General features: G+C 35.4%; 1 protein-coding gene across 5 annotated transcripts in view; it reads right to left on the bottom strand.

Annotated features, from left to right (window-relative positions):
• The window catches only part of LOC100933824 (cohesin subunit SA-2), a 123194-nt gene extending 107662 nt beyond the window's left edge, over positions 1-15532 (bottom strand). For 2 of the 5 annotated variants that reach the window (XM_031959070.1, XM_012546129.2), the window contains exons 1-7: positions 15396-15532; positions 14396-14571; positions 10647-10731; positions 3585-3749; positions 2899-2995; positions 2278-2354; positions 683-754 (exon numbers count right to left, since the gene is read on the bottom strand). In XM_031959070.1, coding sequence (XP_031814930.1) covers positions 683-754; positions 2278-2354; positions 2899-2995; positions 3585-3749; positions 10647-10731; positions 14396-14436 — 537 coding nt within the window. In that variant the 5' untranslated portion in view covers positions 14437-14571; positions 15396-15532. Of the gene's footprint in view, positions 1-682; positions 755-2277; positions 2355-2595; positions 2862-2898; positions 2996-3584; positions 3750-10646; positions 10732-14395; positions 14572-15165; positions 15362-15395 lie in introns of those variants that run through there. The other 3 variants (XM_012546130.3, XM_012546128.3, XM_031959071.1) reach the window with 3 other exon arrangements.
• Positions 15533-15626: the final 94 nt, after the last annotated feature.

The following is a 15626-nucleotide window of genomic DNA, read 5'->3' on the forward strand; positions in this document are numbered from 1 at the left end:
AAATTTTAATAGTTATCAAAAAGCATTTAAACATTAAAATATGCATGGCACTATATGAGCTGCCACAGAGAGAAAACAATTCATGACATCTAAAATATTATCATTTATACTTACTGACATACAGGGAGAAAACAGTATAATTAAAATATTAATTCAATTAACAAATGGGCAGTAAGAGGGATGGCTATGCTAATATTTATTGAGAGTTGTGTAGTAGGGGTAAATGAGTAGGGAAGAAGGCCAAGAAGGTTTGTTTTTCCAATAAATAGAATCAGGGATATAAGTATAAGGGCTCATGATTGACCAAGATTATTATGTATAGATATTATTTGCTTAGTGATGAGGTGGATAAGTCAAATTTGTAGAATTTGAATACGGTTTGGGAGTGAATGCATTGGTGTTGTAAAGATTAGACATAGAAATAGGATAATAATAGGTAGGATGAAAATGCCTATGTTAGTAGGGCAGATGAAAGGGGCAAATAGATTTTCGTTCATTTTTTTCTCTCAGGGGAATAGAATTTCTGGAAGTCTGAGTATTTCTTCTGGTGGATAAATATAAATTATTTCAATACCGATGACTTGAAGTTGAAATGCGCACCATTCCATTTACTTCATGTATACAACTATAACGTGACAAATACGTAATCTTTGAAGAGAAGGAAAATAAGCAAAGGTTTTACCAACTCCATTGGCCATGTCACTGTTAAGATCCATGGGCGAGCCATAATTCTTTTATACTGCAACCCTGTTTCCTAGAAATGATTATACAAAAAAAGATTTTAATTTACATTTTAAGAGGATTAATTTGAGCCCTCCATGTTGAATTTTAAATACAAATTTACAGTAAAAAGGCAATTATCAAATCTGATCTAGGACACTTAACACTTCCTAGCTGTATGAACCTGGGCAAGTCAATTAACCCCAGTTGCCTCAGCAAAAAAAAAAAAAGGCAATTATATACATGTGAAACAGAAATATAATGAATAAAACTAAATTACAGAAAATGAAATAATGTTTTCCCAACTGTGATTGAAGTGATTTTGCTTTTGTCAACTTATTATTATAAGAAATCTCCTGAGCTGAGACAAGGATCTCATTCAATTTATCCTGGGAATTTTTTTTCTATTATAAAATACTAAGCACATTCGCAGCCCTTAAGAAATTATAATTCCTAATAATAGTCAAGCATCTATTTCAAATTGCTTTTACCCCTAAACTTTTTTCAAAGAAATAAGAATGACCATTACCAAAAAATCTTTTGTACATGTTAGTTTTAAATATAGTTTTAAAAGAACACAAACATCTCTGTAAATGCTCCCTACAGAACCTAGCACAAAATGATATTACATTAATAAGTCACTCTATTGTTCAAATACAAAATCTCATCGAATTCTCTGAGATGGAGAAAGAAAATAATTAGGTGCCTTCAATTATTAACTTGCAAATAAAACCACTTTAATATTTCAATACCACTTATTTAAAGTCATAATTAGCTAAGTCTGAATAGGTAAACTATATCTTTACACATTGTAAAGGGACAGAGAGAAAATCCTTGCCCTATCTTTTATGATCCTTTCTTTTCTTTTTTCTAAAGCAGCATGCCCTAATATAGGAGTTTTTAATCTCTTTTTTTTTTTTTTTTTTTAATTTAATAGCCTTTTATTTACAGGTTATATGCATGGGTAACTTTACAGCATTAACAATTGCCAAACCTCTTGTTCCAATTTTTCACCTCTTACCCACCACCCCCTCCCCTAGATGGCAGGATGACCAGTAGATGTTAAATACATTAAAATATAAATTAGATACACAATAAGTATACATGACCAAAACGTTATTTTGCTGTACAAAAAGAATCAGACTCTGAAATATTGTGCAATTAGCTTGTGAAGGAAATCAAAAATGCAGGTGGGCATAAATATAGGGATTGGGAATTCAACGTAATGGTTTTTAGTCATCTCCCAGAGTTCTTTCTCTGGGCTTAGCTGGTTCAGTTCATTACTGCTCCACTGGAAATGATTTGGTTGATCTCGTTGCTGAGGATGGCCAGGTCCATCAGAACTGGTCATCATATAGTATTGTTGTTGAAGTATATAATGAAGGAGTTTTTAATCTCTTGAGTCATAGTTCCTCTTTGGAAGTTTGGTGAAGTCTACAGATCTTTTCTCAGAATATTTTTAAATGCATAAAACAAATTACACAGGATCACAAAGGAAATCTAGTCACAATTGAAATTCTAAGTTGTTTCAAGTTCAGCACATAAATTAAATCTTACCTCATCAAATTTCTCAATCATTTTTTTCAAAATGTCAGAGCTATGTAAACTTTGGTACATCTCAGCAGTCACCATTCCTAGATATAATGAATTGAAAAGTAGATTTAAAGATAATAGAGTCAAATACAAATAGGTTAATATTAGATATACTTATTGAGGCAGTACAAAACAGTAGAAAGACTGGATTTATAAGAGAGGGTCTAGGTTCAAATTCTAGCTGTATTTAATTCTAGTATGGCCACAGATAAATCATTTAACCTGTCTGGGCCTCAGTTTCCTCATGTGTAAAATAAGAGGGTTGAATTAAATAAAAATGACCTCTATGGTAAAATCCATGGTCCTAAAATCTCTGGGACTTATTTTAAGTCATTTTCCAAGTCATCTATCGTTGAGGAGAATATTCACACAATTTTCAAAATGTCCCAAAGGAATCCTAAATCGTGTATAATTAATGGTTGGAAGCACTCAAAAGCCTGAAGATAAATAGGGCTGAAAAACAGAGAGAAGGAAGGTGCAAGAACATATTATGACTATGGAACAGCAATGAATGCAAAATTCAGCTCAGACCTAACAAAACATTCTGAAAGTGTATCTTACAAATGCCTGTAAGAAAATAATTACCTTGACAGCCAGAACATTGAATAAAAAAATTGATGAGATCCAGAAGTGCCAAATCCCTGTCTTCTTTATAGGCTTCAATCCAGTCATCTACCACTGACTGATAGGAAACAGTCAATGTTTAAAACAAAAAAAAAAAAATTTGAATCCCTCTGAAATATTGGTAATGAAAGACCACCCACCTTAGAGATTATGTCAAATCAAGCTTTTATCCTACAGTTACTTTTTCAGGGGACACTGAATTTTTTTAACAAAATCTATCACAACCAAGTTTTGAATTTATTTCCTCCAGATCAGAAAAATCAACATTAAGAATGATAATTGTAAAAGTACAAGGATTATACAAGCACTATTTTGAACAAAATACTATCTATAACTGTTTCCTTTTCTCCATACATACATGAAAAATTAGCTCACACATGTTCTGAAATTTAACTATTAAGTGACTAACACAATATTATATATTTATGTATTATATTATTTTTTCAAACAATAAAGGGAAAAAGGGAATAAGGACTACATGAACTGATTCATGCTTATGTATAAAGAAAAAGTAAAGGGAGCAGATATATGAAGCACGACCAAATCCATAAAGAGAGACAGAGCTAAAGGACACACCAACAAACAGCATTAGGTTACCAAATAATTAATCTAAATCCAGATAACAGCATTTCAGCTCAAAGATGTACCTGCATAGCTCTCTTGCCCAAGCTGACCACCTCAAAGAGAGTGACTGCTTCCACCATTTCTTCAACTTCATCTTCATCGTTCTCTGGCTGACTTGACCTCTTTCTTCTTGAAATATTTTTCTTTCTGACGTTTTCGCACTGTTCTTGCACCTTCTTTCTCTCTTTCTGAAACCAAAGTTTTACAAAAGAATTATCATAAATCTGCTTGTCAATGAAACATTAGCCCCCTTTTCCAGTAGTGTCTTCTGTTCTAGCAGAAAGAAGAGAGACAGGGTTATTTCCAGTCAAATCTTTAACAAAATTCTGCAATTCCTCTGAAATTTGTTATTTGGTTGCATGAATATGCTTAAAATATTAAATGGTAATCAATTAATTTAAAATTTTTTCAGGATTTTGAGTGGGAATAAGCTTTTAATATGTCAGCCACTTCCTTCATTTTATAAATGACAAAATTCATCTATAAAGCCCAAAGAGAGGAAATGGGTTGTCCAAGCTCACTCAGCAGAATTTGAGTTATTGTATCTTTGTATCTAAAATATTACATAATGTTTAACCTATATTGGATTACTTGCTGCCTAGGGATGGGGGGTGAGGAAAGGAGGAGAAAGTTTAGAACACAAGGTTTTTCAAGGGTGAAGTTAAAAATTATCTTTGCATGTATTTTGAAAATAAAAAGCTATTATTTACAAGAAAAATATAATACTATATAATATAAGCAGAAACCATTCAGTTTTTGTCTTTGTATCCCTGGCACCTGACACAATTTTTGATATAGTATGTGCTTGATAAATGTTTAAATATTACTGAATTCTTTCAAGGCTTTCATTGTAATAAATCTGTCTATATAGAATTTGGCCTGTATTTCTTTTGTCATCAACACATTAAGAGAAATAAGGAACAAAAGTCCTGAACACTGAACTAAAGAGTCTATTCTCTTTTCTACTTCTCAGGCTAATTTCACCTTCTAATGGGCCATCATAGTGTTCCTCCTGTAGTGAGACCTTGCACGAGACCCACCTTAGGAATTAAGAGGATCACTGGCCACTTTAACAGAGTCCAGCTTGGTAATACCAAATCGAGGAAAATCTCCCTCTGTCAGTTGCTAAATTCATGAAACCACATGCTGTCAACTTTAAAAATGTTAATTGTTTTTCCATTAACGAAGTTTTCAATTCTATTCAGCAAGTGTTAGACTAGAAAATATATTCAAAATTTCTTTATTAAACAAAGTCTTATTCCAAATCTACTCCATATGCTAGTTGTGCGAACCTATTGAATATCTAACACATTAACCATTATCTTTCCATTTTACGTTTAAAAAAACTGAGGCACACAGAGATTAAAGAAGCACTTATCTTCTGTACTTGGAAAAAAAAGTATTTGTGGAAACAATGGTTGATGTGTTAGATATTCAATTTCTCGAAAGTGTATTAAGATCAATGTTCTTACCTATGTCATTGATGCCATTCTCTGCAATGTGTCCCTGAAACTTAAACCATCTCTCATTTTCAGTCTTTTAATGTCTACTGATTTCTACCTTGCTATTTGAAAACAAGCCAAGATCTCCATCCTTAAAAACCTTCACTTGAAACTGCCACTACATACTACCATCCTGTTTATCTCTTCTCCTTTGTACAGTGAAACCAGAACCTAATGTCAAGATCCTAGAGTCTATATTCATTGACTATTTTCTCCCGTGGACCCTTCATAATCTGGCTTCCAATCCCATTGTTTAATGACAATTGATTTCTCTCAGAATAAAAATGATCCTTAACTTCCCAACTTCTAAGTCTAATGACCATTTCCCAGTCCTCACTGTGACCTCTCTTCAGCTTTTCATGCCAATAACTACCCTTTTTTCCCATGCATACTCTTTCCTCTCTTGGCTTCTATGGGACTAACTCTCTACCTACCCTTCTGACCACTCCTCCGCTTCCTCTGGCAGGATCACCATCCTTATTCAGTCTATGAAACAGTTTTAGCCCAAGGCTTGATCCTGAACCTTCTCCTACTTGTGCCCTCTTAGTAAGACATCAGTTCCCATAGGTTCAAATTTTGTCCCTAATAAGACTACCCAATCTATATATCTAGTTCTCATCTCCTATATTGTACTTCTGCATTTCCAACTACAAGCTAAACACCTTTACCTAGAACTCAAATAGCATCTCAAACTCCACATACTCAAAAAAGAATCCATTATCTTGACCTTTAGGCCCCATCATTCCTCCAAATTCTTCTGTTTCTGGTCATGTAGGTTTACAGCCTTAGAATCATTCGTGACTTTTCTCTTTCATATCCAATCAGTTTTCCTCCACAATATCTCTTCTATCTGTCCTTTCTCTCTATTCAAATAGCCATTATTCTAGTTCAGACCCTCACACTTTTCGCTTATCAGACTATTACAATATTCCAACTGTATAAAGGATATTTCAAACATAACGTCACAGAGACATCAATCACAACTTATCTAAAACCTAATTCATTAATCTTTCCACGAAAATCTTCCCTTCTTCCAAACTTACTTATTTTTATCAAACACAATACCAACCTTGTGATGTCCTTAAGATTTGCAAAGTTGTCATTCTATAAAACTAGACTCCTTACTCTTCCTATGTATCCTATCAAGTACCAAATTTAGCCACTTACACCTTCTCAACATCTCTTACAACCAACTCCCTCTATCCACTCACATAGCTACCATATTAATTCAGGCTCATATCCCCCTTAACTAGATTATTTTAAGTCTTCTAATTCATTTCACTAACTCAAATTTCTTCCTCTTCCAGTCCATGCTACACACTGCTGCCAAACTAATTTTCTTTTAAGCACATACCTAAACAAGAGGCCCCCACTCAATGAAATACTATGGCTTCCTATTACCTCTATGATATAAATTCCTCTCCTTCATTTAAAAAAATCTTTACCACCTAGTCCCAATCTATCTTTCCAGCTTCACTCCCTTTAGCCCCCATACTCTTTAACCCAATCAAATTGACCTTTTCTCATATACTTGTATATACTCATATACAAATTGACCTTTCTCTCATATACTTCTCATTTCTAGGACTTTGCACTAGCCATTCCCCATACTTTGAATTCACTCCTTCCTTATTTCCATCTTTGAGTTTTTCTCTTTCATTAAGATAGAGCTCAAACACTGTCTTCTGAAAAGGCTTTCCTGATCCCACAAAATGCTAATGCCGTCTCTCCCAAACTGTCTTGTATTTAATTACTTTGTATATTTTTGTATTTATTAGCTTTATTTATGTGTTTATACATACTTGTCTTCTCCACTAGAATGTAAGTTCACTGCAAATCGTTTCATTCTTTATCTTTTTATCCCCAGCACCTATCATTGTGCATAATACTTAATAAAAGATGAATACTTTCAGACTGAATGATTTAATATATTTCCTGTTTTCCCAGTTGGCAAGTCTCTTCCCCTCCAATTCATTTTCTACATAGCTGCTAAACTGACTTCCCAGTTCAAAAATCTTCAGGAGTTTCCTATTATTTTTAGGCTAAAGTTAAAAAAAAAAAAAAAAATCATCTGATCCCAATCTTTCTAGACTCACATATTTCTCATCACATATTCTTATGTTCTTGTCTAACTGGCTTATTTGCTATTCCCCTAATTTCACATTCTACATACTCTGTCCTTCCAGCTGCCAACAAACACCAACACACCTTTGTCTCTCCCATTCAATCCAACCATCTAAACCAACAATCATACTTCATCTATGCTTCTCCTCTCAACTAAGCCATATATGAAAAAGCCATATATGATAGGTACACGCTTCCACTTATTCTCCTGTCTTTTTACCCTTTCTAAATCAAGCTTCTGACCTCATCAATTTAAATGAAACTTCTTTCAGCAATGTTTGCAATGTGAATTCCCCAGTTTCTTGATATTTATAATGCCTCTGCAGCATTTAACATGGTTGACCATAGCCTACTCACCTCAAGTCTCTCCCCACTCAAGTTATCAAATGGATCTCATCTCAAGTCTCTCCCCACTCAAGTTATCAAATGGACCTCCCTAAAGAATAAGTATTACTATTTTACAGGTAGTACTCTCCTTCCAGTTAGTACACTCCACAGGCTCCCTATTATCTCTCTATATAAATATAAAATTGTCTGACTTTTGAAGCTTTTTACAGACTGAACTCTTTCCTACCTTTCCAATCTTCTCACAATTTACTTTTTCACTTATTCTATGATCCAGTGCCACTGTCTTTCTTACTATTTCTCACATGTAACATTTCAACCCTTAATTCTTTTTTTACTACCTGTCTCCTATCCCTACCTCCACTTCTCTATCTTCTGGTTTTCCTGGCTTCTTTCAAGATTCTATTCAAATACCATCTTCTACAAAAAGCCTTTCCAAATAATACTATCCCATTAATACAAATGCATGCCTACTAAAATTATCTCCAATTAGTATTATACATATTTGGAATGTATATAGATGTTTGTATGGATTCTTTCCCCATTAGAAAATGAGTTCCTTAAGGGCAGGGACTTTTTGTGCCTTTTTTTAATTCCCAGCACTTAGCACAGTATTTCAACCATAATAAGAACTTAATAAATGCTTACCAACTAACTAATCTCATGAATATTATTTATTCTCCAAGTTTTTGTGACAGTGATCTATACTGGTTTTCCTATTTATCAGATCATTTCTTTTCGGCATCATTTGCAGGTTCCTCACATCAAACAAACCCAGTGACTTTACTTTGTCCTCGATCCTCTTCTGTGCTCTCTCTATAATAGTTCAATTGGTGATCTAATCACTTTCTATCATTTCAAATATCATCTTGAAACAGATGATTCCCAAATCTTTATACCCAACTCTAGTCAATCCTGAATTAACAATACTATAATACTCTTTACCTTTTGGACATCTCAAATTCAACATGTTGAAAATGTAATTCATTTATCTTTCCCCTCAAACCCTACCTTGATTCAAACTTTTCTATTATTATAAGGGGAAACATCCCAGTCACCAAGGTCTATCCTCAACTACCTCTCACCCTATGAAATCAATTTGCTTTCACATCTTCTACTTTCACAATGTTTTTAATATATGTTTCATCCATTCACACTAAGAATAGATTCTTAGAATAAATGCTCTCATCAACTCTTATCTAGGGGATTATTGCAACAACTGTCTCAATGATCATTCTGCCTCATGTCTCTCTCCACTCCAATTATCCATTCAATTTTCCTAAATTATAGTTTGACCCTGACACCCCTTTGTGGCACCAACATATCTCAAGAATCAAATACAAAATCTCATTTGATATTTAAAGGTCTTCAAAACCTGGCCCCTTCCTTCTTTTCAAGTGTTCTTATAAGTTAGAATACCCCATGCACTCTATGATCTAATCACACTGGACTACTTACTTACTGTTCCTCACACACCCTGTCTACCATCTCCTTTGCCCTTATACTGTCTATGCCCAGGCCTTGAATACTCTCCCCCTCCTTACCTCCTTAACTCAATTTCTCCAACTTCTTTCAATACTTAGCTCAACTCCAACTTTGTTCAGAAAGCTCACAGTTGCTAAAGCTTTCCCTCTCTGAAATTACTTTCTATCTATTCCATATATATCTTGAATGTACTTAGTTACTGCCATATTTATCTCTCCTTTTAGACTGTAAGTCCCTTAAGGGCAGGGACTGTTTTGCCTTTCTTTGTATCCCCAGTGATTAGTACAATGCCAAACACAGTAAGCCCTTAATAAATTTTTATTGACTGCTATATCTAGTATTCACTCAAGTCTCATCTTCTACCTCTCAGAATTCCTAATTTTCAAGATTCAGCTCACATTTCACCTCCAACATGAGATCTTTTCTTTTCTAATCCCCACAAATCTATTTACTTACCTATGAGCTGTTTTATACACAAGGTGTTTTGCATGGCTTGCACCTATTAAAACTTAAATATTTGCTTAACAGGAATATGTCAAAGTTCTTTGAAAGAGGCAGAAATTATTACTGGTTTTTAAATGATGTTACATACACAGGTCACAATGAAACATGAAATATATTAGGGGACCAATTTTAAGGGTTTCTCAGAGGTTCCTCCAAAGGACATTTAGAAAGTTTAAGAAAACTAGTAAAAGTCAAAGTTAAGTCTATCTTTTGTTCTTCAGTCCTTTCATCAGTAGTGTCTGACATATAGATTCAAGATTCATCCTGACTTCAGGCTTAGAGCTCTAATCATTGCTCCACCTAACTGCTCTTCAATCTGGCTAGAAAATTCAATTATTCACCAACAAATGCTTAGTTCAAATTATCAAGGTATAGATTTATTTCCCCAGCAATACCACACCTTTTTCACAATGTCACATGGAGAATAGCAATCAAGACAATGCACTGAATATTTTAGGCAACTAGTAAATGTTTAGTCAATGAATAATTTCACTACTTCAAAATATACAGTGCAACCTATGAAAATGAAATCTATACCCCTATCAATCTATGAAAAGATTTTGATCAAACCATTAGGATGCACTTTTTTTTTAAACAAACTCTAAAACTGAACCTAATGAGAAATTTAACAACAGATGAGGAAAAATCAAAAATAGAACAATATTCAAAAGGAAAAGATGGCATTATATATTACAACCCAAATCTAAAGGGAAAAAGAAAGGAGAGATCAAATTACAAACGAGTTAATGTAACCAACCTGAAAGTATGATTATTCATTAAAATGAATTTTTAAAAATGTAACAAAAATTTAAAAATTCTTACCCCTAGCTGCTAGGCACTTTTAGAGAACAAATTGAAAAAAAAATTGGTTTTGATTGAATTGAAAGATTGAAAAAAATTAAATGGTTTTTGTCCAGGTAAGACTTATAATAGATCATGGAATATAAGCACTGTGGCATAAATATGATATTTGTGAATTAAAAAACAAAGCCACCTATACAATATATCAGTTTTATTAATACTGCCTATACAGCTATGCAAATAAATAGGATTATGTATATACACAAAGATATCTATATATACACATATATACCCATGTACTCTCATTCAGTCACAAGAACTTACTGGTGTCGAGTTGCTAGAGTTTTTCACACAGCCACCATTTTGTACAGCAGATGCTGGTGCAGTTGCCTCTTGGCCATCATTTTCTCTATGGTATAAGAAAAAGAACATGAAAAGATAGTGCATAAGGCTCTACTTGTATATAAATAAGCTAATGAAATTTCCAGGTAATATTTAAAGTGGTCATTCCCAACCAAAGGACAACTATTTTAAAGGTTTTTATACAAAATTCTCAAAAACAAATTATACTTAATTAAATTATTAAACAAAGAATTCATCAAAGTACTAATGGATATATTTCACAGAGCACTTTTTGGATAGTAATGGGTGGCCAAAGAGACCAATAAAAACAATAACCGCCCCCAAAAATATTCATTGACACCAAGAGAAAACAGTCCAAAACACTTTCATAATTTTCTTTTTAAAATGAACTATTTTTAGATCCGACAAATTAAGGGGTAATTAAAAAAAAAAACCAACCCTTATTTAAGTAGTATACTCATTTCTACTATGGCAAAATAGCTAACTTTTAACAAGTTGCTTAAATACCTCTGAGATTCCATTTTCTCATATGTTAAATGAAAGAATAGAAATAAAGGTAATTAGAATCTGAGTTCCCTTCCAACTCAATCATTCTATGATACTAGGTGCTTTCTATTTCTACTATAGCTTGTCCTTTAAGGGCAGTGCTTATTTTTAAGTTTTTGGTGTTTTTTTTTAAGAGAAAGGACTAAGATTCTGAGTTCCAGAGAAAATCAAATATCTATCATCCATCCACAGTGTTATCACCTGTCTCGAGTTTTTAAAGACAAAGTAGTGAAAAGATTAGAATCAAATTAGTAAGAACAGAAATTCTTTAAAATATTGGAAGGACAGATTCAAACTCTTATATTCCTGAGGAAATGCAGCACCAATCCCCTTTGGTCTAACCTTTAATTTCTACAGTCAAGACTTGAATTGTAATGCCCACTGGGTACTAAATAGTTGTTCATTCAGTGCTTTACAAAGAGTTGTATTTAAATCTAACTCAACAGGGTTATATCTACCTATATACTACCCGTTTCAAGGTATCTATATAAAAGGCTTTTGGGTATTTGCTCAAAATAATATAAAATACTAGCATAGTTCAGCAAAAACTCACTTAAACACAGATAATGATGACACATTCAGGTACATTGTACTTTGAGTCAAATCACTTTATTTATTCATTCAACAAAGATTTATTTATTAAGCAATCGAAACAGTAAAAATTCATTCACTATCAGTCACAAAAATGGACATGAAGATGACTAAGTCTTTGCACACAAAAAATTTAAATCTAACTTGAGAAATAAGACATAAACAAATGTAAATAAGTACAATGTAAAATGAGATATATTCATAAATCATTTTTTTTTAAAAGGCAAGAGTTTGGAGGGAGAGTGTTTTTTTTCATTTGGGGGTGGAAGGGCAACAAGCGAAAATAAAAAAAATCATGAAAGATTTAATATAGTAGATGGCATGTTATGTCTGTTCCTCAAACAGGCAGGATTTCACCAGGAAAAATTGGAAGGAAATGCATTCCTTTCACTGGGAATAATATGGCTAAAGTACTAGTATCAGAAAACAAGGTAAGTGATTAGGAATCGCATGATAAAAGACTGGAAAACAGGTTGGAGTTAGTTTATGGAGTTTTCGTTTTGTGAATACTTATATGTTTAACTCAAAACCAATCATATGATTTAGTCAAAATGAACAAAACTTCCAACTAATTATTAAGCCATTATGTTAACCAAAGGTTTGAAAGAGTTGTATATGGCTTTAGGTCTCTTTAAGAATCTGCATATTCTAACAACTACCTAAAAAAATAAAAAAGGTATGACTGAAATCTAACCACCATAATATAGTAAAACCCTAATATGAAACATTAGCTTATAATACATATAACAATCCAGTAGACTACAAGTGGCATTCAAAAGATGTTTTATCTCTCTCCTGAGCTCTAGGTACTATTAACAGCTTTATATATCTTTTTTTCCCAAACCATCTCTCCTAACTTGCCTATTGCTGTTGAGAATGCCACCATTCTTCCAGTAATCTAGGTGTACTGACTCAGTCATTCTTGATTCTACCCTGAATCACTCCACTGCCTCATACCCATTAAGTAACCAATTCTTGGCAATTCTACTTCATCAACATCTGTCTGTTTCCTTCCATCTACTCATACCACAACTACCCTAGTTCAGGCCTTAACGATCTCCTTTCTGACTGTTACTCTTAGATATATATCTTTCTGCAATCCATCCTCCAAACAATGGTCAAATTAATATTTCTAAAGAACTGGTCTAACCAAATTAAAAAACAAAACAAACAAAAAAAAACACTGCCTAAAGGATAAAATGCCAACTTCTTTGTTTAGCATGTAAAACCTTTCACTGACTTCAACTTACCTTTCCAAACTGATTTAACATTATTACTGGACATGTACTCTACAAGTTAGTCAAACTGGACTTTCTTCTCCCCATACGTAAAAAAGCAGCAACTTTTACCTTTGCATAAGCTGTCCTTCACATCTAAAATGCTCCTGCTCTTCACTCTCCTCTTTCTTGCAATCTCTAGTTTATGGACCAGCTCCTATGTCACAAGTATTCCTAATTCACAGTAGCACCCTTCCCACTAGAAAAGTTATTATATATTTGTTTGTTATACATATTTAAAATATAATGTTTTGAAGGGTAGGGATCATTTTCAATTTCATCTTTATATCCCAGCACCCAGTATTTACTAGGTAATTAATAAATGCTTACCAAATATTTATTGAGATTTACTATTTAGTCCTACTTTTCTTTCATAGTCCAACACCTATGTTCACTTTCCTCCCTACCCTCTTATCTTCAAATAAGGAAGGCACTAAGTACAGAGAAACCACATGTAATTGAAAATAAGAATTTAAAAACATGTTAACCATATCAGTAAGTCATTTTAAGTTCAAATGAAGCAATTTCTGAAACTTCTGTAATATGTTAAATACTCTGTTAATGTCAGCAATAATATTAATAATTAATATTATTACTATTAAAGGAGATGGACTTTAAAAACAGTAAATATGAGGGATTTGTATTTCTTTATATAAAAACAGAAAGGGGCAGTGGCCCAGTGAGGCACATAAAAAATTATTCTGGGCCTTTTTTCCTTCCAAGATTAACTTTTTATTTTATATTCATATGTGGTACAATGGACAGGGCACTAAATTTAGAGTAAGAAGATCAGAATTCAGATCTTGACTCTTCCTCTTATTACCTGTATAACCTTGGATAAGTCACTTAACTTTTGTGTGGTTCCTCACACAATGTGAGTCTCCTCAATGATAAAATGAAGTTGGAAAAAATGACTTTTAAGGCTCCTCACATCTCTGTATCTAAGATCCTATAATACAATCAAAGATTAATTCTTGATCAAAGAAATATAATTCCTTCACCTATTGCTGACAAGCTTTAACATGTGATTTATAAAAATCCCTTAAAAGAAGAAAGATGAAAGCTTCCTGAAGAATACTTTAGCAAGCATTATGATAGTGAACTAATCCTTGAGAGTAGTTTGCTTACTTTTCAACTGGACAAACGGAGGAGTAAGAAGCGGAGGGCATGCCGCACCTGTTCAAAACAAACCCTTTTCAAACCGTGGGTCTAACAAGGGGCTCTCCAAGGCCTCACACAAGGAAGCGAGAGTGATTAAACAACATTTCTTTGTCTGGTGAGGGTCCCTCGTCTTACTTTTGGCTGGTGTCTGAGGCTGGGCTGGGCTCAGCTATCATTTCCGAAGTATCCCATCAGCAGTTGGGAAATCGATTTAACTGGGTCGTCCAAGAAGTCCTGCTCCGGGGGAGCCAGATGGATCCAAGGAAGCCACTACTTTCTACACTCTCACCGGAGGAGCAGCTAAAGAAATTCTAGTAGCAGGGGGCGGGGCCGAGAAGGAAAAAGCAAATAGAAAAAAATTAGCAAATGCCAAAAACCCTACCAAAAAAAAAACACCACAATAACCCCATCCCCAACCTTTTCTATCATCCCGAATCGTCGCTACTTAACACACATTTAAGAGCAGCAGGAAGAGAAGGGAGAAAAGGGAGCGGGTGTTAATCACCCCAAGCTGGAGGACAGTCAACTTTGGGGGGTGATAGTGTTCGTTTCTGGTAAAGGATTGGGGGATTTGTGTGGGATTATTTGATTCAGTTTGGCTTCGCTTTCTCGTACATGGGTGACAAGCGGCGGCTCCCCACCCCCCGAACGCGGGCGGGCGACCTGCGTGCCCCGGGAGCGCGGGCACAGACAGCGTGGGAACGCTCCAGGGCCAGGGCCTCCCTCGGGAGGAGGGCGGGGGGGGAAGAAGACTGCGGCCGCAGAAAGGTGCCAGGGACCCCAGGACTGGACTGAGGGGGAACTGCGGGGGCAGGGGTGGGAGGCTAGCGGGCTGGAAAGGGGTAAAGCTCCGGCTGGCGGATCAAACAGATGGGAGGCGCTGAGGCGCTCTCCCCACCCCCTACCTCGCCCCTACCCGCGGGGGCCGGCAGCCGGCTGAGCTCGCGCCCAGCGAGCTCTCCTGAGCTCGCGCTCCCGCTCCGAAGGCCGCCCTGAGGATTCCGTCTTCACTCGAAGCCCCGGGGGCCCAGGCCCCCAGCACTCTCCTAGCCCACCCCACCCCCACTTCCACTCCGACTCGGCCGCGCCAGCAACTGCCCTCCCGGCCAATCGGGGAAGAACGAACATGGATCACCTGGCACGATCCAGCCAATAGGAAGCCAGTTTAGATTCGCCTGGCGATATTGGCGCGGTGTTGATTCGGACTACCTCAAAAAAATTTTTCAAGACGTGGCTCTCGAGGCTCCGCCTACTCATCGTTCTGGCTCTGTCCGGGGTTCCAGCTCCGCCTTTTTCACAGGCCATCTGGGGCCCCAAGGTTGAAGGATTTATCCCCAGCAGGGATCTCCCGCTTGCAGCAGGAACG

This window comes from Sarcophilus harrisii, chromosome 3 (genome assembly GCF_902635505.1).
Source record: "Sarcophilus harrisii chromosome 3, mSarHar1.11, whole genome shotgun sequence".
Taxonomy (NCBI): Eukaryota; Metazoa; Chordata; class Mammalia; order Dasyuromorphia; family Dasyuridae; genus Sarcophilus; species Sarcophilus harrisii.